The sequence below is a fragment of the Corvus hawaiiensis genome, chromosome 1 (assembly GCF_020740725.1).
Source record: "Corvus hawaiiensis isolate bCorHaw1 chromosome 1, bCorHaw1.pri.cur, whole genome shotgun sequence".
Classification (NCBI taxonomy): domain Eukaryota; kingdom Metazoa; phylum Chordata; class Aves; order Passeriformes; family Corvidae; genus Corvus; species Corvus hawaiiensis.
Window position 1 is genome coordinate 68875868 of NC_063213.1, and position 26500 is coordinate 68902367.

Below are 26500 nucleotides of genomic sequence, written 5' to 3' on the forward strand. Positions count from 1 at the left end.
TGGTGTATTAAAGTAACTGTGTGATCTGCTCCAATCCCAGGAGCAGCACTAATGTTACTAGAAATAAAATGTTCTAAGGATATTATCAAGACAATTTCTGCAGGGACAGTTAATATCCTCTAGCACACCAACTCATATAACTAGAAAACTTATGTACAGATTGAGAACAGAACTGCTCCAAGGAGTTTAACATGATTGTGTTAATTGGTTAGTCAGTTTGAGGGGAAATGGTGCCTGTTACCTGTCACACCAGGAGAGCAGACGTTAGCAATGGAAAATGCAGCATTTTCCCCATTTGTTATGGGACAAGGAGAAGGACACATATTTATTGCCCATAGAAGGTCGAGATGGGTGTGGAAGCATTCCCTAGGATGTTTCCCAGAAGATGAAGGGGCAACCAGGGGAACATGGCCACAGTTTGTTACCTACTGCAAGGAAGTGTGAATAGAAAACAGACTAACTGTTCCTCGTATTAGCCATAATGCGAGGGACAATTGATTTGTTTAGGAGGAGAGAGAAAGTGCATGTAAATTCCCCAGTATTATGCAGGGCCCTCACAAAACCTGATCTTTGGGAGGCAAGTGGAAGTGATGACCCTGCTTGAAAACAGATGAAACACACTCGTGCTCCCCAGAACCTTGTTGGATGAATTATCCCTCTCAATTCTTCTACCACTGTAATACCACAAACCTGAGTGAGTATGATATTTCCCAGATTACAGGGGGGTTTAAATCCAAGAAAAACAGATCAGATGGTTGACTGTTTGGGGGTTTTTAATGGCATTTTAAATCAAATCCAACAATGTGGTCCATGGTTAGCATTCACTAATCTTCCTGGCTTGAATGGCTGCTTTGGGGAGTAGCTTGGCAGAGTCTGTAAGCCCCTTGAAGAACAAGTCTGAGTGGGACCTTTTTAACAGTCCATCACTGCTCTGAATATAGGGACTCAAGTGTGTAAAAAACAGGGTATAAAGCTCACTGTCCACTTTCCACCATCTTTCCACTTTCCTCCATGAAAAGAAACCCGGTTGACACTGATCAAGTAAATTGCTGATTTTCAGTCTTACGCGTTTTATTAATTTTAGATGAACACAGCACCAGAGGTACCTGTTTGTTTCTGTTTTGCCAAGTACTAATTATAATAGCCAAGGCTAAAAGATTTAGACAACTTCCTTCCTTCTCTTCTGCAGTCAACACTATTTTAGAAAGAAAACACAGTGACTGAAAATATTTTGATTCATCTTAAAGACACAAACCAATTTCAGGCTGTGACAAATACTTGTTTAGATTTGATTTAATGAAACTCTAAATATTTTAATAATGTTGGGTTTTAAATCAGAAAATCCTGCAGTTAAGAATGTTCTTCCATAGTGAAAAAAAGTGCACGCAAGCAGCAGCTGGGCTTCACAAAAAGAGATACTGTACATAATGTGAATATCAGACTTTTCTTTCCAAAATCAGTCATTTTATACAAAATCAGAATCAAATTTCACCAGTCCCTGGAAGTATTTGAGAGATCCTTCCATATTCCAACCTATTACCACAGATTGCCTCACAGCAATCCTTTCCTCTTTACTATATCCTGTAATTGTCTTTAAGCATGCAGAAACTGAATTGCCATAAAACTGCATTACCCTGTCATGGGTTTGAAATCCTTGGGAAAATTGATAGCTTTACATCTTAAATTATTTAACGTTTAAAAGTTTTTTGTTTTGGTTTGGTTTTTTTTTTTTACAATATAAAGAAATCCTATACCAAATTACTCCTAAAACTTAACAACCACTATTAAAATCTCAGCATTAACCAACAATTAGCATACACACACACACACACACACATACACACATATATGTGATTTATGTCTCATTTAAAGATAGGGAAATTCTGTATGTTACAGCACAGACTACTGGACTTCTAAGTGGGCTTTTTAAATGCAGTTCAGTATCTTCAGGGAGTTCTCTAAAACACACTCTATAATAGGACAGCCAATATCTATGACTAAGAGTGGGTTAAAATTAATTGCCTGACATATGAACCAAAGTGACTGAACAGTGATGTGAATCCTTCAGTGCTCCACTGTGCTGCAGTGAACTACACTCCTGCCGGAATCCATAAAATACTGACTTAACACTGAATATGCAACCATGAATGAATTTTGACTCTCTTGACCCTTCCCCGATATATTTTTTTCCTCATTTCTCTTCCCATCCATTAATTCCCCCAGCAGAAAGCATAAATTGTATTAGCATAGAGAAGCTCATTAAAAAGCCCCAGCACACCCCACAAAAGCAGCCCCCCTCCAAAAAAAAATCAAATCAAACAAACAATAAAAACCCCTCTGCATGCTGCTTTGAGCATAGCTGATATTTTCTGCCCGACTCTCTGGGCTTATTGATCAGAGGCTTGAACTTTTCACCCCTTTAGTAGCACAGGCTTTCTGATCGCCGCAGTGCGAGGCTCGTCTGCCCACAGAGGCTTCTGCTTGCGGGTGTGATAATAACTGACATTAATCAAGTAGCTCCTTCCCCATTAGCGTTTGCACGCTTTAAATTAGAAGGCTACTGTGATTACACGGCCTTTTTTGATTCATAATAATCCAATCAATCTGATTTATCCAGGCAGTGCAGAATTCAGCCCTCCCCCACAGCGTTAAGGAGCCAGTGACCTCCGGAGATGCAGCTTCCCCTCGGTCGCACGCGATGCAGGGCACAAGCCACCGAGCTGGGAGCCGCAGCAGCACTGTCCCGGTGTCACTGCAGCACACGGGCACTTGGAAAGCACGTGCCCTGGCACAACGGGGGCTGAGTCAGCCTAAGGAGCCAGAAGCTCTGGAATAGTGACTGTGCCGGGTACAAAACCAGCAACTACTCAGAAAGTTGCTTGGTGTCATTTTAAATTAAATTGGAAGTCATGAAGCCAGGGGACAGGCAAAAGAAACAGTACAGTGTGGAGGGCTGTGAGCCCTTGGCACAAGAGCTCTCTGCACTCCCTTGGAGGAGAGAGGCCTGAGGCCAAAAAGACTCCCCAGCCATAAGCAACCTTCCGGGGTCATGGTGACAAAGTGAACCACCCCCAGCATGCCTTGTTTCTACATGGTAATACCCTGTACCCAGTTGGCTAATTGGTTTCTACCCCACCCCCTGCCTTTCCCATAAAAAGCCCCTGTTTCTGCTCTTGAGCAGGTTTTCCCTTCACAGGGCCTGCTGGACAATAGAAACTGCTTCTGTAGAATAGCAAAATGCGGCTCCTGTCTCTTTGTCCCTGAGTTTCCCTTGGGTGACTTCACAAAGAGCTGAAAAATCGCTACACTTGCTGAAATCCCCTGCTGCCCAGGGAGGCCTGCCACCATCCCTGGAAGAGTTGTTCTTTGCAGGATGCTCTCTCTAGGAAGGTTGCGGCACACCGGTGCTGACCAGTGTCAGCACTATCGGAGGTAGGCGGAAAAGCCGGATTTTTTGTGCATGCTTTGTGTGAAATATACAATGTACAGAACGAGCGGTGAGACAACACAGCACCTCCGAGGCAGGTCCTACTCCGTGGCTCTTGTGCAGGGCCTGCTTACCTGAGACTGTCAGGAGACGCGCCCTGGCGCAGTGCAGCCCCTCAATGCCTGCGGGGCCTGCATCAGCCTGCAGGGCTGCTCGGGAATCAGAAAACGGTTTGGGTTGGAAGGGACAGTAAAGATCATCCAGTTCCATCCCCTCTGCCATAGGCAGGGACACCTTCCACTAGACCAAGTTGCTCAAAGCCCCATCCAACCTGGCCTTGAACACTTCCAGGGGCAGGGCATCCACAACTTCTCTGGAAAACCTGTTCCAGTGCCTCACCACCCTCACAATAAAGAACTTCTTCTTAGTATCTAATCTAACCCTACTCTCTTTCAGTTTGAAGCCATTGCTCCCCGTCCTGTCACTCCAGGCTCTTGGAAAAGGTCCCTCTCCAGCCTGTGTGCTCCCTCCGGGCACTGAAGCACCCTCGTGCTTTAACCACCGCGCACTCAGCAGCTGCATACCCGGCCCCTGCGGGGTCGGTGCCCGATTCGTGCCGGGGCTGCTCAGAGCCCGCAGGGACCGAGAGCCCCGAGCGGCCACCGGCGCTGGGCAGGGCAGGGCAGGGCACGGCCGACAGCGGCCACCGCGGCTCCGCCGCCTCCACAGCGGAAGCAGCTGCGCCGCCGGAGCCGGCGGACGTGACCTCACGGCACGGCCCCTTCCCGGCCCTCCTCGCCGCGTCTGGCCGCTGCCGGTGGGCCGCACAGGAGGAGGAGGAGGAGGAGGAGGAGGAGGAGGAAGGCGGGCGGGATCCGCGATGCTGCCGGCGCAGCTCGGGCGCGCGCCGCGGCACCTGCTGGTGTGCGAGCGCGGCCACGCGCGCCACCCGCGCTCGCGGCACGCGGCGCACGTGCGGGACCACGCCTACAGCTGCCGCGTGAGTGGCGCGAGCGCGGGGGCCCGGTCGGCGCGGGCCCGGGGGCTCGGCGGGATCCCCTCAGGGAGGCGCGAAGGGAAGGGAAAGGAAAGGAAGGGAAGGAGCTGCCTGAGGATCCCATGCCGCCCGTCCCCGGGGGTTCTGCCCGTCAGCCGCTCCAGGGACGCGCAGCCGGTGCCCCACTCGCGCCGGGCTCTTGTGTTCTGGGGGGCTCCTCCGTCCTTGCCAGAGCGCGCCTCATTTTTGGGGAGGGGAAATAAAAGCAAATTAGCCCACCTTGTGCTTGTGGTCTCGCGCAGCGTGGGAAAATCCCCCAAACTCTCTCCTTCCTCCAGGAGTGAAAGAGCAGGCGGGTAGGAGGAGCAGAGGGGTGAGCCAGTGGGAAAGGTGATGGTGCCGATTTTAGGAGCTCTCTGAACACAGGCGCAGGGTCCCGTTTAGAAAGGAGACATTGCTTATTCCGCGCAGGGCGCAAGGCGGAGGTTTCCACAAATCCAGCACACCACCTATCAAAACTTTACGCTGTTTATGCATTTCAGCAAACAAAGGAGTTCGTGTTCATTGCCTACAAGTTACATTGTTCTCTTATTAATTAGTATTCTATCTTCTGTTGGTTAATGAGTCTCTCATACTAATTAATACGCTTGCTCAGTCTTTCTCTCTTTTGGAGCCAGGGGGTCTCTGGGTCGGAGGCCGTGATCTCCACCTCCCGGAATTCCCTTTTATCCAGTCAGAGCTGATTCAGCACAGTTGCTAGGTTTATTAAGTTTCTTACTTATCTTGGGAGTTCTGCCAAATGTCTTTTTGGCCCATAAATTTTGCATTCTTTCCCCTCACTGTCAGTGGTACATCCTTCTCCCCAAGCTTTGTTAACCTCGCCCTGGGTCTGAGATTACTGAAGCATGTCCAGCCCTAAACTTTAAGACACCTGGACTTCACTTAGGGCTTGTTAGCTGTGCTCTTGTTTCATGGATTAAATATCCCTTCTTGTTGATTAGGCTTGAAAGTGTACAAAGACCAAACATCAAAGAACCTCCTTCCTTAAGAAAATTTTTAGGTATCGCACATTTTGCAACAATCAGACAGGACCTTGTTTCATAACCCCCTTCTCACTCCCTGTAACTCTCTGGGCTAATTGTTAACTATTTCTGACTTCTGAGACAATTTTTAGCAGCTAATCAGAAAGCTTTCTACTGGTGTGGCAGGCAGCTTGTTTGTTTGTCAGTCCTTACTTCTCTTGAATACGTATTCCTTGAATACGCACCTGTTCTCCAAGAGCTCTGGGAAAGAAGTTATTTGAGGGATGGAGGGAGGAGCAAGGGGATGGAGCTCTATGCTGCCTGGGATGCTTACTTGCCCATGTATTACTTGCCGTGTACTACCTTGTTTTCCCTGGTCTGCCAGAGTTCAGGGTTCTCTTGATCTATGGAAAACGTACAGGAAAGATTTTAAGCAAAAGGTAGATTAAAGATTCTACTTTGGTCTTTGCTTTTCCACTAGGATTACAGAAATGCTTAGCCTACATTTTTAGTTACAACTGCTTCAACAAGTACTCCAGCAAGGGCTGAAGGAGGTGTCCCATGCGACATCAAGCTAAATATATAACGATGTGAAACAAATCTTCTGTTAACTCATGCTGTGTAAGATCACATCTCTCTGTAATACATCAAATGCTATTGTATAGCAAAAAAAGCGAAAAAAGACCCCAAATAATGTATTTGGTGTACCTAGAGACTATGAAAATTGATACATTTTTAAGACAATAGCCTGATATTACTCTTTTTCCATCTCATTTTGATACAATATACTGATGTCTTTGAAAAATAGAGGTTTTCTTTTGTATTTCTTGTTGTTTTATTTGGTTGAGTGTTTTTTCAGAACAGGTTTTAGGATAGGATTTACATTACAAATATGTTCCTAATAGGTGTCTTTTTTGATCCCGGAATGTGGCATGCTACCTGAAGTGCTGAAAAGCACAATGGCAGATATTGGAGAGTACTATCTGGTGAGGAATTTACCCGTTCATGAATTGGTCGCTCATGAATTCATTGAGGCTTTCGTGAAGAAAGGTAAGGAGGAAATCAGAACAGAACAAATGCAGTAGTAATGTACTTTTTTTATAGCACGGTAAAATTTTTAATAGTCTTATTATTATTTATTCTGAAAAGTATTTTAGAGGAAGGGAAGGAAAAACACTAAGCAAATTCTGCATGAGGTTTTTTATATGCTTTTTTCTGCTTTGTCATGTATGACAACATTTGTTTACACCCACTGGTTCCAAAATTCCTGTGACTGTTCCTTATAAATTTCCCCCTATTCCATCTCAATTCCGAAAGCCAGCTATCAAGAGGGCTTCCATGTATCCTCACACCTGTTTCTTCTACACCTCACCTTTATGCAGATTCTTGTAGAAATCTTCCTTCTCCCTTTATCGTTCCTTCATACTTCAACACAGAGCTGTGTTGAGCCATGTTCCACAGCAGGCAAGAGAAAAATGTGCTTCCTTATTTTTGATATTTCACTAACGGAGCTGTGACAGCTCATCCTTAGCCAGTAAGAGCAAAGAGGATGCAAAGGAAGATGCAGCCTCTGCCCAGCCAACTTGCTGTTGCATAGTCAGAGCATGCTGTTTTCACCTTGCAGGGCCCACTCCTTTGGCTTATGATAGCTCTCGTACCCTTCAGCTGATAGCCAGAGAGACAAAAAAAATTTACAGGAAAAGAGAGGGGAGCAGAGAACATATCAATGAAACAGGAGAATAAGAGATCCATTACTTGCTAAATGTGGGACTCTTTTCTTATTTCCTTTAATCTCATGAATGTTTTTTATGCCAGTAGTGTTGTGGAAGCAATACAGCATTTGTACACAGAGTGCACAGGATCTGACACTTGTATTTTAAAAACCAAAATTGATTAGTGGCAGATAATGCGACAAAATTATTTAGTAATGTGAGCATCTTCCACCATGTCTTTGTGTGGACTGGTAATAGAAATATGTCTGGGGAAAAAACTGGGTCTTCCATTTGCTGGCTGGGGAGAGTCACAGGTGGAAGGAAAGAAAATGTTTTCATATTGGGGTGTATTGTTAACATTATTCCTAGTATAGGTCCTTTAAAATATTGCCAGAACAGGGTTTATATAAATAATAACAATGCCATTTTGCTTGAGAAGGTGGAAGAAAGTTAGTTGATAAAAACACTAGAGTGATTCAGATGGTATTTGGCATGTTTGGTTATCTTGAAGTGAACTGTTTTTATTGTCATGTCTGCCTTTACAGACTGTGTAATCTCATGTTTTTCTGCTTTACTGTTAAAGGTTCATGCTATGCACTTACCTATAAGACAAAAATTGATCAAGATAATACTGCAGCTCTGCTACCAAATGGTATGGGGGATTTGTTTTGATTTCAGTAATACATGTCGATTGTGGCCTGGGTTGGTTTGGTTTGGGTTTTTTTGTTCTGTTTTGTTTTGGGGGGTTTTTGGGGTTTTTTTTTGGAATGATGTAAACTGGAAAATAATGCTTACTGTACTTGCCAACTTTGTTAGAAATTTGTGTGAATTGTAAAAAATACTAATTTTACCTCTTTTCTTATTCATGCTGTTGAATTATATACTTCATCTAAAAGAAATTAAAAAACAATAAAAATCAGCTTTGCTTATGTATAGTCAGATTGTCAGTGCTTCAACCATAATTGCAATTGCTACAGGGGATTATTTTTGTGAAAACACTGCATTCCAACTTCTTGTTTCCTACTGATATTTAAGACAGAATTTGTACCAAAAAAGAAAGTTATCAGCACTGCTTAGGAACGGTTTTAAAATATGAAGTATTTATTCTCATGAGATCCCAGCTTGGGTACTTCATTCAACTCTGGGTCCCCAGCACAGGAAGGACATGGACCTACTGGAACAAGTCCAGAGGTGGCCACAAAGATGCTCACAGGTCTGATCACCTCTCCTATGAAGACAGGCTGAGAGAGCTGGGGTTGTTGAGCCTGGAGAAGAGAAGGCTCTGGGTAAAATCAGAGCACCTTCCTGTACCTAAAGGGGCCTGAAAAAGTACCATAGAGGAAATTTTTAAAAGATCATGTAGTAATAGGACGTGGGGGAATGGATTCAAACTGGAAGAGAGTAGGTTTAGATTGGATGTTAGGGAAAAAGTCTTTACTGTGAGGGTGGTGAGGCCCTGGAACAGGCTGCTTAGAGAAATTGTGGATGCCCCATCCCTGGAAGTGTTCAAGGCCAGGCTGGATGGCACTTTGAGCAACCTGGTCTAGTGGAAGGTGTTCTTGCCCATGGAAGGTTGGTTAGAACTGGATGATCTTTAATACCCTTTTCAACCCAACTAATTTGATGATTCTGTGAGGATTCTGTGATTCCCTGAGAACTATGTAACGTGTTAAAAGTCTGTTTAAATTGCATCACAGTTTTATGACAAGACCATAAAACGTCCCACAGCTGAGGTGAGAAAATGAAGCTATTTTGAGCTTCAATTACATTGTCTTATTTCTGTTTAACACTATGTAATAGAAATACAAACTGGTCTGTCTGCTGTCTAGCCTAAGAAGCTGTAATATGACAGGTGCCCATGAGGGCATGAATAAATTCAGATTGTTTAGGAGAATTCTTTTCTCTGTCTGTTAGCACAGTCCTGGCAAAATGGATACTTGATAGCAATGGAGTTTGTGTGATACAGGTGTTACAAGCTGTGCACAATTATTGCAGAGACAGTGTTACACTTCCTGGTGATGTCACTGTCTGAACTCTTCCTCTGCAGCCTTATTTGTTTGTGTTCCGTACTTGTGCAGTAGAACCCAGAAACTGTGGTGGAGAGCTGTTGTGTGAAGCTCTGTACCAAGCAGCAGCAGCCAGATCTGGTTTATGAGCACAGAAGCAGAGTTGTTCCAGCACGTATCAGCTCATTGCTAACAAGCATAGTTTACTCAGTGTGAGTAGTCCCACTGGACCTGGAGGAACTGCTTTTGTTTATTTAGTTGAGCAGTGCATGTTGAGCATGAATGTTTACTAAATCAGACCCTTGTGTAATGTAGTGCTCAGCTAATGACACAGCAAGTGCTAGGGCATGAGTGGAGGAAAGATGGAGACAATGAACTGAGTAGTACAGTAAAAAAGCTATGATTATCTCAGGAATAATATTACGCTTTTCTTACTCTAGAGAGTAAGAAAAAGACCTCTTTGATAAAAAAAGAATAATTGGGTTATAACCTTTTTTTTTTTAAGGATTAATCTGGTAATCCATTTAACTGGAACTAAGGAGTCTGCATTACATTAGTAATACTATTGATCCAAAGCTAACATTGTAAAAGGTATATGGTTCTCTGAAGACTTCAAAGGGAACCAAGTAGAAGATTATTTCTACTAAAATTTGTTTTGTTTATAGGTAAACTAATTCTGTCAGTTGATAAGGATACTTATGAGGAACTTGGACTGCAGGGTCGCCCTTCTCGGTATTCAGGCAAAAAAGTAATGAGATATAGTAAGTATGATTTATATTAACAGGGCTTATTTAAGAAGCACCTTGTTAGGATGTTGAAACTTCCCTTTCACTAAAATTAGTTATTGTCTGGGTTATATTTTTCCAGATGAAAATACAAGGACTGCCTGAAGAGAGAAAGTACTTTTTCTCCAAGTAGTAAAGCAGCTGTAAGGACACAAATACATCATCTTTTCAGTACTCTATAAAATTTTTCATTTCAGGGGTTCTCATTGTGTTGTTTGTACTGGAGTGATGTAGGACTCAAGAATTTTTTTATACCCTGCATAATGTCTGTACCTACTGATTTAAGTCAGAAAATTTTAAACTGATTAAGAAGGTGTTTAAAGTCTGTGCACTATACAAAATCAGTGAAGAGCCTCACCCAAGACTGCTTGCTTGAAAGGGAGAATTGTCCCATGTTTCACACATTCAAAATGGTGATCTCCATATACCAAGTACTTGGAAAACATAATTTTTTAACAGCTGCAGGCGAGATATCTTGAGTGTGATTTTTGTTGATTTGTCTTTTTAGTAAATAAAAAAACCTAAACACGAACACTATGCCATTTGAAATGTATTGGAACTTGCAGCAGCTGATAGGTATAGTTACATAAAAACTTCAGGAGGGGAAATTTGTTATCTCTAGTAAGTATTTTGGCAAAATGGGACATCATTTTTACCATTCTGATTGTCAAAATGTATCATGAAACTTCCATTTGAAAAATAAATATAACTTATCAATTCACCTAGGAGAAAACCAACCTGTTGAAAAAGTGTCATCACTGTATACATGACTTTTGTTGTTAGAAATTCTAGCTTTTTTTTTTTTTTTTTTTTACTGCTAATAGCTCACCTAATTACCAGGATATTTTTAAGGCACAGTTTAGGGACTTCTGTCAGCGCCATTTCAAAAAAAATCTGTCCCTTTAGTCAGTAGGAGGCAGTTCCAGATTAATCAAAATAAGGACAGCAGGAGGTGAATATTTATTTACACAATGAGGAGTCATATTTGCATAATCAAATACTTTGAAAAAAATCTGTATATGTTAAAAGGAAGTTGAATGTTCTTTGGTTTCTTTGTTCTCTTCTAATTTAATAATAAAATTTATTTCAGTTGAGTACCAATAGCTATTGTGCATTTTCTGCAGTTATCACTATTGACTTGACTGATGCTGGCTTTTACCCTGAGAGCAAGAAACATAACAGAGTGCTTTGGGCCTTGAAAGAAAAGAAACCGCTAGAATTTGACTTCCTACTGGCTTGGGATAATACAGGTAATAAGAACTAAATGTAAAACTAAAATGCCACTGACATGAAGTCCAAAGATTTTTAGTTTACTGTTCTTTTCTAGTGATTGTCCAAATGCATTTTCAGTGGAGGGAAAAGTTAGATTAAAATGTGTATGGCTGGGACTTTGATGTGTTTATTTGTTTGGGGTGGGGAGGGTGTTACTTCCTGTGCACAGAACATCTCTGTTCAGGAACACAACAGTGATTCATGGGAGATATATTAGTTGGTTCATTTCCTTTCGCTATCTTGCCCAGGCTTTCTGGCAAAACTTTGCCTATTTGATGGTGCTGCCTCTTCTTTATAAATTTGTGACATACATAGCAATTATCGATACACTTTTTTTTTTATTAATACACATATGTATCTGGTTACATACTTAGTATGGGGAACTCTAATTTCCTCAGTAGTTACAGGACCTGTACAGAGTCCCTGTTTCCATCGTGTGCCATGTGCACTGATACACAGTGTGCTGTTTGATCACTTTATTCTCAAGCACTTGTTTGAGGTTGGAGCCAAGTAAGAGGTTGCTATAAGAAATCCTTATTTCAAATCATCTTCTAGTATTTGTTTATCTACTGTTTTCTAATTACAATATTTTTTCTTCTGGGACTCAAGTATTGTTCCTCCTCTGAGGGTAATTTTTCAGTCTCCAGCTGTTTGTATTACCTCAGAACAGGCTGTATGTAGGGATATGTAGCATTTGCATAGAATTGATGAAAACGGCAAGTGTCTGTACTGAAAAACATGGCTTTCTTCGTCACAGACGTCTAGCTTTCGGTGTTGTTCTGCTTTGAGTCTCCACACTAGGGAGAAGGGATATTAGAAAGGTCCCTGAGAATGCTTTCCCATCTCCTCTTTATATTGTTCCATTTTCCTGGCTCTTCAAGACCAAATCTGAGGAGTTAACTGATGTGAGAAATGGAAGCTGCTTACAAGCTCCTTTAGGAGTGTCCCATGTTTCACTTTAGTCATTCATGTTTCCCCTCCCCCTTTCTAAGTACTAATCATATGACAAGGATACTCCCTTGTTTGTCATACAGAAATTGTTTAAAGGCTTGCAATTCCCGTCCTTGTAATCTTCAGGAAAGAGTCACAGTGAAGGCTGTTGCTACCATAAATGGTGACATAAATCCAACTGAGGTGGCAGACCTTCACGCTCAGCTTGCTTGGATTTATTGATGCTGGGCCGAGAGCAAAACGCCTCTAGGGCCACTATTTTTCTTATGTTTGCTGCTACCCATGTTAACAGCATTCAGGAAGAAGAGCATTTTTTCCCCTCACTTTCTTACATCCCAAAAACAGGTCAGGTCAATCATTTCCTGAATATGGAGTTAAATCTGAATGCCTTTCTGTGCTAGAATCTTGTGCTCTTAACACACAAAAGACTATTAGTTCCTTAATACTGACAAAAATAAAACTTTTATAGGTTTTTATTAATAGATATGAGACATTGTGTAGATTCTGCTGGAAGGGGAAAAGTGGGCTGTGTTTTGTCAAGAGAATCTGTGTCCTCTGTGACCATTCTGCTTTCTGCCTTCCTGCTGATAACTAGTGTTTCTTGCTATGGCCAGCGCTGCGGGATTTGTGGTTTTTATACCCAAGTTTCCCACATTGTGGTTTTGGCACCAAGAAGAACAGAAAAAGGAAATACGAAGTGTCTCATGTCTTTAATGACAAAGACAATGCAATCTTTTTTTCTATTGCTGTAATTTCTATCACAATTTTATGTGTTTGTTGGACGAAATTCAGTGGCCTCTGAAAAGCTTTGGTGATACGCCTGGTTGCTGTTAACATGGAAAGCTATGCTGTAGCTAGAGGAATTGTTCTCTTAGGGTCTTTGAGATTTCCTACATTTAGGGCTATAGCTGAGGCTCTCGCAGCAGACATGTAAATGTATGGTTTTCTATATTATACTAGGAATTCTAGGTCACTATTATACATTCTCTGAACCTGTTAGTCTAACAAATGCCAATAGAAAGTAAGGAAGATCATCTCTCCTGGCACTCTTCAGACTTAAGTGTATCTATATTAAAAACACTAAATTAAAAAGAATCCAGTGACTGCCTGTCTTTGTCACTGTGCCCTTTGGAACGGCCTTTTTTTGAAGAATGACTAAAAAAGATGTCCTTAACCCTCCTTTTTCTACTCCCCCAAATTATTGTTCTTGATGACATAAATATGGCTGATAGACATTAGGCACTTCTTATTTTCTGATAGCAACTTTAGATATAATATTCCACAGTGAATTCTACCCTGTTCTTGAATTTCTGCTCTTATTATATGCCTTTTCTGTGGTATTTAAATATTGCTCTGCACTTCAGACTTTTCATGAGTAAGGTATTATTTCTTGGTCTCCTAGACACCCATTGTTATTTTATGAAAATAGCACACATTATCTGGAATTTGAAATTTAGGAGAATTGATTCCATGTCAATTACCTTCCTGTTTCAAAAGCAAGTAGATTAATATCTCTGCATTTAAAATATGCCTGCTTAGGTTAGTTTTTTCGTCTAGGTTAGGATTTTAGAATTTTTCCTGCTGTTTTGGATCTCTTACTAGTACTTTCCCACAAGTCCATGTACATTTAACTTTTACAGCCATACTGCATTTGAAGATTTATTAGGGGGGTTGGAGAGGAGTGGGTGTTTATTCTTCTAGCAAATGACATTTGTGATATATTTTGATTTCTTTACCCTCTTCCCTTCCTTCTCTCTTCAGTCCTTGTGCTCCATATTATCCTAGAATTCCTCTTGACATCATTGATAAATCTGTTCTTAAACCTGTAATCACATGCTCACTTTTCCATTATTTAGGGAAAACTCTGTTCTGAGATGATGTTCCTGCTCCATTTTTTCTGTTCCTTTTCAGGAACACTCTGAGTTCCTCTTTTTAACAAGCTCATTTTATTACTTACCCAGTTAATTCTGCTTGAATTTTCTATTGTCAAATCTATACTTTGTAGTTAGATAGCAAATTTACTGAGCTGTACTAAGTTACTGAATTTTGCACTAACTTTTATTTCCAAGAAGATGAGGAAGCTGAAGATTGTAAGGCTTGTGCCATAGACTAAAAGCATCTAAGCAGTTTCATGCTGCATTTTTTTGTATTTATGTACAATGTTTCATGTATTCACTGCTTCTTCTGTTTGGTAGTTTCATAACAGCTGTTTGTGGTACTGTGTTGTTAAGGTGCAGAGGGATCAACATTGATGTCATACTTTTCAAAAAACCAAATACAGGCCCTGAAGCCAAAAATAACATTCAGCACCTTAAGGGACTTGCAGTGTCCAGTGTTACAAAGTAATGAACTACAAGGAAAGGCAGAGGAGTCCTGCAGTACAGAGGAGCTCTTTGAATGGCTGGGTGCTGTCTTGAATCAAGTTAGCTTGTAAGTATTTGAATTTGTTTGATCCTTAAAAATGTTTTAAGTAAGGAAAGCCACAATTTATTTTAAGAAATAGTTAAATAATAAATAAGACAGACACTGTTTTGTAAGTGAGAAGTCTGTTATGCCATTAAATGTTTGTTTTAAGTCTTGAATGACTTTATCTGTGTTTTTAGGTATGTACTGGTTTGGGCTGACATAGAGTTAATTTTCTTTGTAGTAACTGGTGTGGTGCTGTGCTTTGGATTTGTGACCAAGAATGTTGATAACAGGGGGTGTTTTAGCTATTGATGGGCAGGGCTTGCACAGTCTCAGGGCCTTTTTCTGTGTCTCATTCAGCCCTGCCAGTGAGGAGGCTGGAAGGCAATCCAGCCAGGACAGCAGACCCCAGCTGAGCAGAGGGATATCTCACACCATGGGATATGGTGTCATGCTCAGTAATAAAAGCTGGGGCAAGAGTGGGTGGGAGGGAAATGTTCAGAGTTCCAGTGTTTGTCTTCCTAAGTCAGTAAGAAGCCCTGCCTTCCTGGAGATAGCTACACATCTGCCTGCCCATGGGAAGTAGTAAATTAATTCCTTTGTGTGCTTTACTTTCATGTGGAACTTTTCCTCTGCTTATTAAATTGTCTTTATCTCAACCCATGCATTTTCTCCCATTACCCTTTCAGTTCTAGGTGGGAGTGAGTGAGCGAGCAGCTGTGTGGTGTTTAGGTGATTACAGGGTTAACCCACAGCACCATGAGATCTTTTGTATTGATTTCTTGGTCATTAGTTACTTTGGTATTAATTTAGATTATATGCATAGGTCCTACTTGTTTGGTACAAGTTCTGATTAGTAAGACATCCTATAGAATATTTAAAGCGTATTTATTTCAGTTGCTTTACTGTTTCTTTTTTTCTTCCAGAGACAACAAATCCTCCAGCTTCTTATCAACTTATTGCTGCCCTGAGCCCAACACAGTGGTGGAAAAAGCTTTTTTGTGCACAATCACAGGCTTTATAATTCCTGAGAAGATTATTCAGTTATTGGAGCAGCTGTGGTAAGGGCTGACAGGAGCACATTACTAAAACACTTCTACTCAAACACTTCTTAATATATGAAATCAGTTTTAAATACTTTTGTATGGTAAATACAAAAGTTGGAGGTAAATAGCAAAATATATAAATGAAGACTTTTTTTTTTAGTTAGGAAATGAGCTGGAAGCTTGACATCAGTATAAAAAGAAAGTAATAAACAATTTTGGCTGCCTCAAATTTGAAAAAGCCTGCCCTGTATTCTAGTCATGAATTTGGTTTTTATCTGAATTTCTAAGAAACTGTGTCTGTACTGTACTCCTGCACTTTTAAAATGTGGAGTGGATAATGTCTGGCTTTGATTATTCATAATCTATTTCCTCTCTGGTGGTAAAAGTATTTGTGTCAAGCATAGCCCAACTATGTTACTTCCTCCATTGTCTTTTTTCTTCCCTGATAGCAATTGTTCTCATTAAATGTCCAATTTTCTGAAAGACAGTGCATGCTCTAGGAAAGTCTGAACTGCTACTTTACACCTTAGAACTTTTTCTAATTGCTACAACTTGCAGGCTTGCCATGTATAAAACTATAATAGGATGATTCCTACTATAGTAGGAATAATAGATAGTCAATCTTACTTTGTTCCCCAATGTATTCTGATGGAATATTTTCTTTTGAGTTTATTTATTATGGACTAAACAGGGTTCTTTAACTGTTAATGAATTTTCACTAAAGTGTGTCTTTGATTGTTTTACTTTATACTGTAGACTTGAATGTGCTGCCTATTCCATTATAATCACTGATTATTTTGTCTTCTTGCTTGCAGTTGCTATTTTGGTGAACCAAAACTGGCATATTGGCTGACCTTAACGGTGCATGGCTTTGCAGACAGCCCTGTTTCCTGGAGAGAAAATGAACATGGTTTCCACAAAGGAGGAGAGAACTTGTACAACTTTGTCATTTTTAGAAATCTGGACTACTGGCTTCAGATGGCTGTAGGAGCTCATGATGATTGTCCTCCATAAAGCTACGTCCATAGAAGAAGTTCTCTAATTGTTACTGACAGAAAACTAATAAAATATTTTTTATACAAGTAGTTATGTAACAGATTAAGTACTAAGAGTCTATACATGCTTTTGTTATTTTTAGACAATGAAAGGAATGGATTTTTGTTTCTTCACTGTCATACAATGCCTTCTGAAAAACTTCAACATTCTAGGAAAAGTTAAGTTTTTGAGAGTTTTTCTCAGGAATTTGCTGTAGGTAGTCCTCTTTTCCAGGAGAAAATTCGGAATTTGAAAGTTAGCTTTACAGATTGCTGGCTAAAATATTTGACAGGAAAGCTCTCTTGGGGATTAAGTGTTTTAGTTCTTTACATTAAAGATTTGCAAAAGCTTCATATCCCTGTTTAAGATATTTCAGCCTACATGCTAGCAAAAAATCCCAAGGGGAAGATGTGTCCTCCCTGATTTGGTAGGGGCTAGGAGAATAAAGGTGAGGAGAAGGTGTGTGGCCATGGAAGGAGCAGCCATTAAACATGGAAAAAGTGAAGGCTTACTGACCTGCAGATCTGATCTTGCAGATCACAGTTGGTTATCAGAGGTATATTTCTGACAGTGATGCAGAAGTCTGATGCTTGCTTTCTTAATTGACCTACACACACATACTCACACAAACACACACACAATCTCTACTTTCAAAAGCAGTGTGTGGTTCTTGCTTACAGAGCAACTCATGGAGCTGAGTCTCACTGTGATGTTATTGCAGACATTTCTGGGAAGAAAGCTGTGGACGTGCACTCAAGCAATGCACTTGATGTGAAACAGGTTTCGTTAACAATAAGTGGTAATGCTGAGAGCATAGGCAGCTATAAGGAATGCAGGCTACTCCTGTTGAAATCCATGGAAGGGTGGATGGTGGGTTGGGGAAGGCAGGATTTGGGGTATATTTTAAGGAGTGGGTACGCATCATTGAAGTACCAATGCTGTGCTAAAATTGAAGTTGTTCACTTGATGAAGGGAGAGATTGGTACTGGAAATTGGGGAACTGTAGTGAAAACTTTCACTGTAGTGAAAGTGCTGAGGTGAGTGGCACAGAAAAGCAGGAAGAGTTTGGGAAGCAACTGAACTCTATTTTTATCTGTTTTATTGTTTCTCTTCAGTGAGGAGAGTCATGCTGGATGATTCACCAGGTGGTGTTTATCTATCACACACCTCCACTAACCATAACCTCCTTTGGCTCAAGTTTTGCTATTTGAGTTTGCTACTCAAGTTGTGTCTTACAAACACAACTCTGATGAATCAGCAAACAGTTTTTTAAATCATGACATTGTTTCTCAAAATCCTGCTGCCATGAGATGTTTCTGGAAGGCTACCAGGAACAGAAGTCACATGTACAGACACAGACTCACACAATCACAGACTGAACAGACAATGGTACAAGGGTCTGGGAAAATTTTTGCCTTGGCATATGACTAGTCAATACTTAACATGGTTGACTCAAGTATTGTGTTTCCATTGTGTTTCATTACTGTGCATCAGTGTGAATGGCTTGAGTTGTTGACCAAAGTCTGCTTTTGAAAGTGTCTGTTGAGGCATTATGGACTTTCACAAAAGAAACCAGTCACAAGAAGTATCTTCCTTTTTCCTCTTGACCAGAAGGCTGAGTTTTTACTTGAGCTTTCCTGGAAGCTATGCTTGTAGCAGAAATTCTAATACAAAGTTAAAAATCCTAAATTTTTTTGAAAATCAAAGTTTGTAGCTTCAGAGCTACTAACTGTAGGCCCAGTGAATGCGATCATCTTTCTATCAGATTGTAGTAAAACCTTTTCCTCAACAATGTGTATGTAGGCATACAAACAAGTGTAATATATACTGCTTGGGGGGAATAAAACACCACCCAGAATTAAGAATCTTGTATGGGTGGGTTTGCTTCCCATAGTGATTCCAAAAGCAGCTGTGGGACTTGACTCTAAAGTGGCAGCAGGAGGAGCAGGTGAAATGATTTTTCTAATGAGTACTTGGTTGCAAGAGCAGGTTGGGCACCTTGGTGGAGTAGGTGCTGCAGAAGTGCTGGTGGGTCCATAGTAATTGCCTCAGTGAGACCATTCTGGAAGGGAAGCTGAGAAGAAGGATTTTAGCTCTCAGTTCTCCTCAGCATGTGACTATTAAGGTTAATTTTTCTTTTTTTGTGGTTGTCTAGGGAAATCTCAGCAGATTGGTCAGTAGTTACCTTTGCCTCCTGTGTACATAGACAATGGGCTGCAGGCATTTCTCAAAGCTCAGTGTTGTAGTGGCTGTGCTGCTTCCTACAGTCCATAGTTGTCTGCTGATGGTGGCTTCAAATGGCTTTTCCAGCTAAGGAAGGGATTAAAATACTGCCTCTGAATCCTCTAATTTGAGATGCTGGGTTGGTTTCTAGCTTTCTCTTGTTTTCTTTAAACCTGTATAAAGTACAATTGAAAAACCTTGTGCTGTTAATAGGCCCTGCAGTTAGTCTAATCTTAGGCTCTGTGAGACAATACTGTGCTAACCAGATCCATGCTTCCTAGCAAGGTCCGGTGGTGCACTCATCTCTAAGGAGAGAGGCTTTCCTGTGCTTGCTGGATTCTGTAGTTGCAGAGAAAAACCTGGGGTGGAATTTACTCCTATCCTATCTTACCTCCTGCAAAAAACTGAACGCGAGGGAATTTTTTTTTTTCCTGGGATGAGGTACAGCAGCCTGTTCTTTACCATCCGTACAGTCACAGAGTACTGTATCTCCCCAGGAGACTCCCAAGCATGCAGGAGACCCTTGCTGAGAAGAGAGATAGGAAAGCATTGCTCACACGTTTGGGGATCCCGTTAGGAAGGAAGATCTGAGACTGAGCCAGGAGGGCAGTAGTTCAAGGAAGAATTGGGCAGGGCACGTGAGACAGAGATAAAAGTTCTTGCCTGAGAATGAAAGATAATTGCCGGTGATGTTCTTGCCCTTTGTGCCTGCCTGTGAGGGAGGACAGGAAAATGCAAAAGGTTCCTGAGAGCTGCAAAAGTAATGGGGAGCAGCTGTGTACCAGCTGCTTCTGAGATCAAAGGCGACTAAGTGCTTACTAAAAAATTTTGCCTCTGGGGAGTGTTTTATCTAGCTTGGGGAAGGAGAGCCAAATATCTGAATGCAGAGACAAGCCTGAGGCAAGCTGGTTGTGTGAGAAGTAGAGGTTTTGTTGTCCTGGAATGCCGACAGACAGTGAAAAGCCACTCCTTGAGAGCTAGGGAATTGCTCTGGTTTAACCTCTGCCTTTCTACTGAGCTGTGCAGTCCTGCCTCTCTGCTGGTGGATGGAGAGGGAATGTTGTTGAGACGTTACGGGGCCGGGGGGGGGGGGGGGGGGGGGGGGGGGGTGTAGCAGAACCCTCTGGAAATGGGCCACAAAGACCATATGCTTTTCCAGGTACCCTAAGTTTGACTAAGTGTTCATGTGTATTCATAGATTGGTGGGTGTAGAACAAATAGAGGACGAACTTTCATGTTGTCAAAGGAAGATAGAAGTTGAGGTAGTTGGATAGCATGTGTTACGCAAAATCTCTCTAAATAGAACACATCTGCCTTTTTGGTTTGCAAATGCTGCCTGAATCAGAAACCTGTCTGAAGAAATAAAGGTATGTATTCCACAGAGTTGTGCATCCCATTAGCAAGAGTGGGAGACTAATGGTGGTGATAGTACCACTGTGTGAGGAAGGGAATATTAGCATGAGGAGACTCTGAGAAAAGTTAGAGATAAGGAAGTGAAAAAGAAATTTATTTCTCAGATTGCAGAGCTTCTGTGATTGCAGAGGGAAAACAGCAAGATTTGGCACAGGTTTAGGGAATGCAGGAAAGGCAGGAACCTGTGCTCATTAAAGGGAGGTGGCAGAGCTTAATGAAAGAGAATTATAAACCCTATTCTGGCTGCATCGTGCTGTCATTTACTGGGAAATATCCATTTTGGAGAGGCTATGTAAACTTGGATGACTGGAAATAAAGGCAAGTTCATGCATCATCAGCCTGGGGTTTGCATAGCAATTATGGGAGTAAGGAAGGTTTCACAAAGATGGGCCATAATGTTCTTGTTGGAAGTAATTTGTGTGATTTTATTATTCCTTGCTACAGGCTGCCTCTTTTTGGTTTATAGAGAAGTTACAGAGTGTTATAGAAATGCCAAAAATTTAAAACTCTCTTGAGATAGGTCGGATTCTGTTGATGTTGCTGTTAATTGCAATTAGCAGCTGGGCTGCTCAACCAACACTGCAGAACCATGGTGGAGTTTTGCTCATGCAGGGACTTGCCCCTGCGACAGCTACTACTACAAAAAGAAATGGTAAGGGAAACAAAAGATAGAAAGGAAAAGGACAGCTTAGACGGGTGTTTCTCTTCCCCCTCTCAGTGGCTGATCTGGGATTAGAATGAAGGCTTTTTGTAGCTAGTCCAGTACTCTAGCTACTAGATTATAGTTCCTCTGATGCTGTTAATTAAAGATTAATGCATGCAATTGACTCTGTCTTAGTATGGCAGCTATACTGGAACATGCTTGAACTGTTTATCATTTTTATTCAGGGAGTGGAGCTTGAAGACCAAAACTGGAGACTAATTCAATTAGTGGGCTATTAAATAACCACCACCTTCTGAATAGTAGCAAGAACTTCAGTAATATCTACTATAAACTAAGGCAACTTCTTATAAAGCAGTGGCCTCTGTTTCACCCTTGGAAGTAGCTTCGAGCACTACTGAGCAGTACTTATTTTAATGCAGCTGTATGCAGGAGCAAAAAGGGGGAGCTAAAGTGACTTGAGCAGTTTTCAGCTTTCCAGAAGGCAAAGTGCAGGGTGCCTTTGCTAAGGAAAATTTCTCTTAGTTGGCTTTCTTAGGACAATCTTGTTATTAGAATATGGATGTGTTTGACTTGAGTAATTAAAGAATGTCCTAAGCAATGGTATAGGCTCTTCAGCACTCTCCCCACCCCACTGTAAAATATAGATAAACATTGTTATTAATGTTATTGCTGATAATGCCTAATGCAGATGTCTGGGTTCTATGGATCCCAAAAGCCTTTCTGCATCATGTATCAGTAGGGTTTCAGAGGATAAAAAGGGACTAAATTTTATTGCATGGTTACTGTTGAATAACAGTGCATTTATTGATTTATCATGAAGACAATTATTTATAATTTTGTCACTGTTGAAGATTTTAGCCCTATTCAGTGCTGCCAGAAGGAGTATGCATTTTTTAAAAGGCTTTCTCTTGAGACTCTACAGGAAGCTAGTGCTATTCCACGGCAATTTTCAAAAGGCTTTGTAGTTTGGCATGGAACAAAATTCTTAATGAACTCGGCACTACTGTGTCATTTGGACAACACCGCTTACTATTTATGAAGAGAGTTTTCTTCTTTGTTATTGAAGGGAATGAAGAATTTAAGTGGTCAGCTCTTGCAGAGCTGATGCAAAACCCAGCAGTGATACACTGGTCCTTGTGCCTGTTTTTTGGTCAGATACTTAAATCCATCTTTAGCTCTCCTGGTGTCAGAACAAGATATGTAGCCCCATAAAGTTATTTAAATGTGCTCACATACTTTTGAGCTTCATGATCGTTTGGTATAATTTGCTTTCCCTTAATTGGCTTAAATGCCATATCATGTACTTGTGACTGATTTGACAGGAAGGTGGTGGTGTGTTCCTGGTGTCACTGACGTCTGTGCTGCTGTACAGGATGGCATGACTTGCATCTCTCATGTTAAATACTGCAGAATCACAGTCTGAGACTCGTGGAACCTCTGTGCCTGCACTGATCTTAAAGGTCAGTAGGAATAGATGGCATTTAGCAATTCAGGATATGCATTTGCAAGTTCCATGAACTAATTCTTTAAAGTTATATAAGCAGCCTCAGATTATATCTGTAAAAAGCAGCAGTCCCTACAGAGTTTTGAAGACTTTAAAAAAGCAGACCATTGTAGTGCTTATTTGTAGGCAATTAATTCCCCAATAGCATTGACAGCCTTCAGGCTGCATACCCAGCCCCACAAAGTACATTTGCTCTTTCGCTCAGAGCAGAAGTGCAGAAAAGTGGATGTGCTGAGTAGTGAGCTACCTACGCTAGCTGGGAGACAGCGTGAAGGACTGCAGTGCTCTTTGGGATTCTACTGCAGCCTGCAGTGGTGGAAGTGGAAAATTGGTGGGGGTTTTTCGGTCGTGGTTTTTGGGGGGGGACGAGTGGGACAGGACGTGAGAACAGTTTGAGATAGAGAAGGGTGCCTGAAGAGCTGTGATAGAGACATCTGGGTTTTACCTGTAGCCCTGGTAACCAATTGCTGGGTGACCTTCTACAAATAGCTCGGCTGTTCTGTGCTGCTCTGACACTTTCCCATTCAATGCAACAGCCTCAGAGAAGCTACTTGCTTTGCAAAGCACTCTGAGAGAGCCGCAGGTTACCATTTAGTGTTCACAGAATTTACCTCAGAACCTGGAATTGGTGATTGCCACATCCATTTTCCTCTGAAGACTGCTAATCAGAGCAGGGTGGTTTTGGCCAGGGCTTCGGGGCAAAACAAGTCCTATCTTTCCCCTACCTGCCTGGAGGGTGATGTAAGTGAAGGAAGTGGGATGGGGTTTACTCTGCTCAAGGCAAGACTGTAAAAACATGGCTCCATTTAGTTAGCAGCAGCGCAGAGAACGGGGGCATGAAGGCTAACTGAGGGTAACATGAAGCATTTGGGATATTTATAAGAATGTGAAATGGCTTTTCTTATTAAAAGAATGGTTGTGCATCATTAAGGGCATCAAAAGTGAAGTGGGAACATGCTTTGTGAATCAGGAGGAAGAGCAGTCCTTGGAAGTTGCTAATCTATTTATGTTCCAGTTGTGCTCAGAGTGTGGCTTTGAGGTCTGCAGCTCTTGTAATTGCCTGGAACATGTCACTCTGCAGCAAGATTCATTGTTCTGTTCTCCCTGAGACGAAGGCTGGGGTTTTTAGCTGTAGGACTTTGCTTTCAGTCGACCAGAGACATGGCTAAATTCCCATGCACTGTTTTGCTGAAACACTCTTAGTTATGGCTCCTGTTATAAGCATGTCAGTTCTATGTGATCTAGGCAAAAATTGATGCTTTTAGTGGTAAGCAGCCAGACCTTTATTTTGGGGATTATACATGAGGTGTAGGAGCCAAGTTTTGATCCCTCTTGATAGAAGTCCCTTAAACTTTGCAGAATCAGTAGGACACTTTTTTGGTTCCCTGATTACTCAAAGGGTCAGAGACTTTTTTTTTTCTTTCATTTTTCTGTACTTCTTGCTGCCAGACTTTCTTTGCTATTCCCCAAGCAACGCTCAAAATGTTTAGACATTAAGCCTCTCATTAAATTAGAGTGGAATCAGAGCTCCGTGCCTTGCAATGAAGATTTAGAGGGACAAGATTCAGCAGGAATTGAACACGTTTTCAGGAAGCGATATAACATGTGGCTCCAAAAGGGCTTCCAGCCCAACCTCAGCCCTGTTACTTTGCATGGGAACCTCTCTCCTTTCTGCCTTCCCTTGAAGAGAAGTGAGTGCTTTTTTAAATAATGAAGAATTCCTGTAGCTTTCTTTCAAGTCCCCAAGGTATTGTTGACCGTGGGAACCCCTCGTATAGCTCCTATGGAAGTGGGAGCTTGGAGCATAGCCATGACACTTCCATGTAAGAAAGCACACAAGCCCTAGGCAAAACTCTTCATTGGTGTTGGTAGACCGGGTGGAAAAGCCAATTTTTATTCTATGGATTTGTTTCTTTTGAGAATGACAATCTATGCTGACTTTTCCTGTCTGGGGGCTCAGAGTGGAGGTGCTGCAAAGTTTCAACTGAACATGAGATGTTTTTAGATCCAGATGCTGTTCTCTCTGCTTCTTCTCTAATGCATGGCTTGATCAAATTAATTACATGCTGAGGACCTGCAGGGGGGTGAGCTGTGAAGAAAATGTCTTTTACATGACCGTCAGAAGGTAGGCCCAGGGCTGCTTTGGTACTTCATAATCTGGAACAACTCTTTCTTGTCTTACTCTCCAGTATTCGTTGGTGAGTTGGTTCAGGAAGTTCAAGTCCTCCTGGATTCACTGACATCTGTTTCTAAAAGTTGACAACTGCAGCGGTAACATAGGATGGATGTTTGGCTGAAGCTTTTTCAAAAACACAGAAATGGCTTCATGAACCAGACTTTGTCCAAAATGCCATAGATGCTTGTCCCTGTAACTTGTGAGGACATGATAGAAGCAATTTGGGTTCTTAAGGTGTGCCAGCTCATACAGCTACTACTCTAAAAGGGTTGTGGTTGGCCCCCTTTTTACCTCTGAATTCAATTTCAGCAAAACAAGTCTGAAAGGGTAAAGAAGAAAATGAATTTAGAAATTGGTCTTGGACATAGACTAAACGTGAAAAATTTTGCCTTGAATCTTTTAGATAATAGTCTAGAAAGATACACAGTATTTTCCAGACATAAGGTGAGACTCTGATGTGTTTCTCTCCAAACTCATCTCCAAACAATCTGGAAGTCTCATGGACACAAGAGAACAGAATGTTTAGATGGTTGATTGCAGTGTGCATAAAGAACTCCCAGGTTCTTCCACAGCGTCCTGAATTTGGTAAGAACCTGGGTTTTTTTCCTCCTAATGAACAAATAGATTATGATGCCAAATACCTCTGAGCATGTTTAAGTTTATTCTATTCACAATCAAATGAGATGAGGTACTGTCCTGTTCTAAGAGAAAATCTACAAATACCAGAATCTGTGCAAAAAAAATCAAGAAGCTGATCAGTGTTGCACAAACTCTTTTGGATTCTTGCCCTTGTACAACTATGGACTGGGAAGAAAAAAAAGCCTCTTGATAATTGCCCATGAAAGGCATTTAAATGCTTTTGTTAATCCCCCTGCAAGCATGCAGGCTTATAAGTACTGCTGTGGGTGACATCATCTGGTGACACTGGCCCCTAGAGCTGAGACCTCTAATCAGCTCTGAGTTCTTCTGTGTGACCCTGAGTCAGGGCATATTTTCCTGGAATCAAATTTTTCAAAGAATCCTGTTTCCATTTAGAAGTAGAAATAAGTCGCAGCTTCTTGTGGACTTCACTTTCTCTTGACTTCACTCATCTTCAGTTTGCCTGTTTTGTTTTGTTTTGTTTTTTGACCTCCACAGATGATTCCCTGTGCCTGTAATTTGAAATTACTACAGTCAGTTTTATTGCAGAGGGTATAAAACTTTATTCCTGCTGTCTAGACCCTTGGTGCATGAACTTTCCAGATGTTTTCAGTGAAGGATTCACTACAGGTAGTAGGACATTTAGAGGCAAATGGTGCAACTTCGGAGCATTTTGCCCAATTTCTAACCAGTTCTCATACTGAACATGAAATGCTATAGCCTGCTGGTGGCATCATGTCAAGTGCTGTACTCAAGTGTAGAAACAATCATTGCCTTCCAGTGCTTCCTTTAAAAAGAAAAGTTATGGAGAAGAGTAGCAAAGCTGCACAAAAGATTTTGCTGTTACTAGAAAAGGGAGGCTGGAGAAGGGGGAAATGCACTGCAGACTGTTTCACCCAAGCCAATGCTTTTAAACTTGATTGGCCTTTTTAAAGAATGATCAGAAATGTTGTCCTTGCCCCATGGTGCTGCAGTTGGACAAGCAGCCTGTTGAGTTGTGTCCCTGTAGCTGTTCTGAGGGTGTTGCTGCCAGCAGGATAATGCCCTCTTTACTGGGTTCTGGAGGTATTGGGGAATTACTGAGTGGATCCATCACTCCTTGTTTTTCTTCTCTCCCAATAGTGTCTGGCTTGCCTTGGTGAAGGAAAAGGCTGGGACATGGGAAAATCCTGAAACAGACTGTCAAGAGCAGTAAGAGTGTGAGACAGTGAAAACCAGTTTC

General features: G+C 41.5%; 1 protein-coding gene across 2 annotated transcripts; it reads left to right on the plus strand.

The window, feature by feature from the left end:
* Positions 1–4222: 4222 nt before the first annotated feature.
* Positions 4223–16722, plus strand: RPP40 (ribonuclease P/MRP subunit p40). Of its 2 annotated transcripts, XM_048309946.1 has the most exons (8): positions 4226–4427; positions 6352–6496; positions 7742–7810; positions 9830–9925; positions 11074–11199; positions 14404–14602; positions 15505–15639; positions 16440–16722. In XM_048309946.1, the coding sequence occupies exons 1-8, from the start codon at positions 4308–4310 to the stop codon at positions 16636–16638; spliced, it is 1089 nt and encodes a 362-aa protein (XP_048165903.1). In that variant the 5' UTR covers positions 4226–4307; the 3' UTR covers positions 16639–16722. The 2 variants fall into 2 exon arrangements, with proteins under 2 accessions (XP_048165911.1, XP_048165903.1); XM_048309954.1 differs by lacking the exon at positions 11074–11199 and having other exon boundaries at positions 4223–4427.
* The last annotated feature ends 9778 nt before the right edge of the window (positions 16723–26500 follow it).

Excerpts from the sequence above, each read along its gene's own strand:
- RPP40 (XM_048309946.1), top strand. The coding sequence starts at position 4,308 with ATGCTGCCGGCGCAGCTCGGGCGCGCGCCGCGGCACCTGCTGGTGTGC. Across the intron at positions 7,811-9,829 it reads TGCAGCTCTGCTACCAAATG|GTAAACTAATTCTGTCAGTT; the intron begins GTATGGGGGATT and ends TTTTGTTTATAG. Across the intron at positions 9,926-11,073 it reads CAAAAAAGTAATGAGATATA|TTATCACTATTGACTTGACT; the intron begins GTAAGTATGATT and ends CATTTTCTGCAG.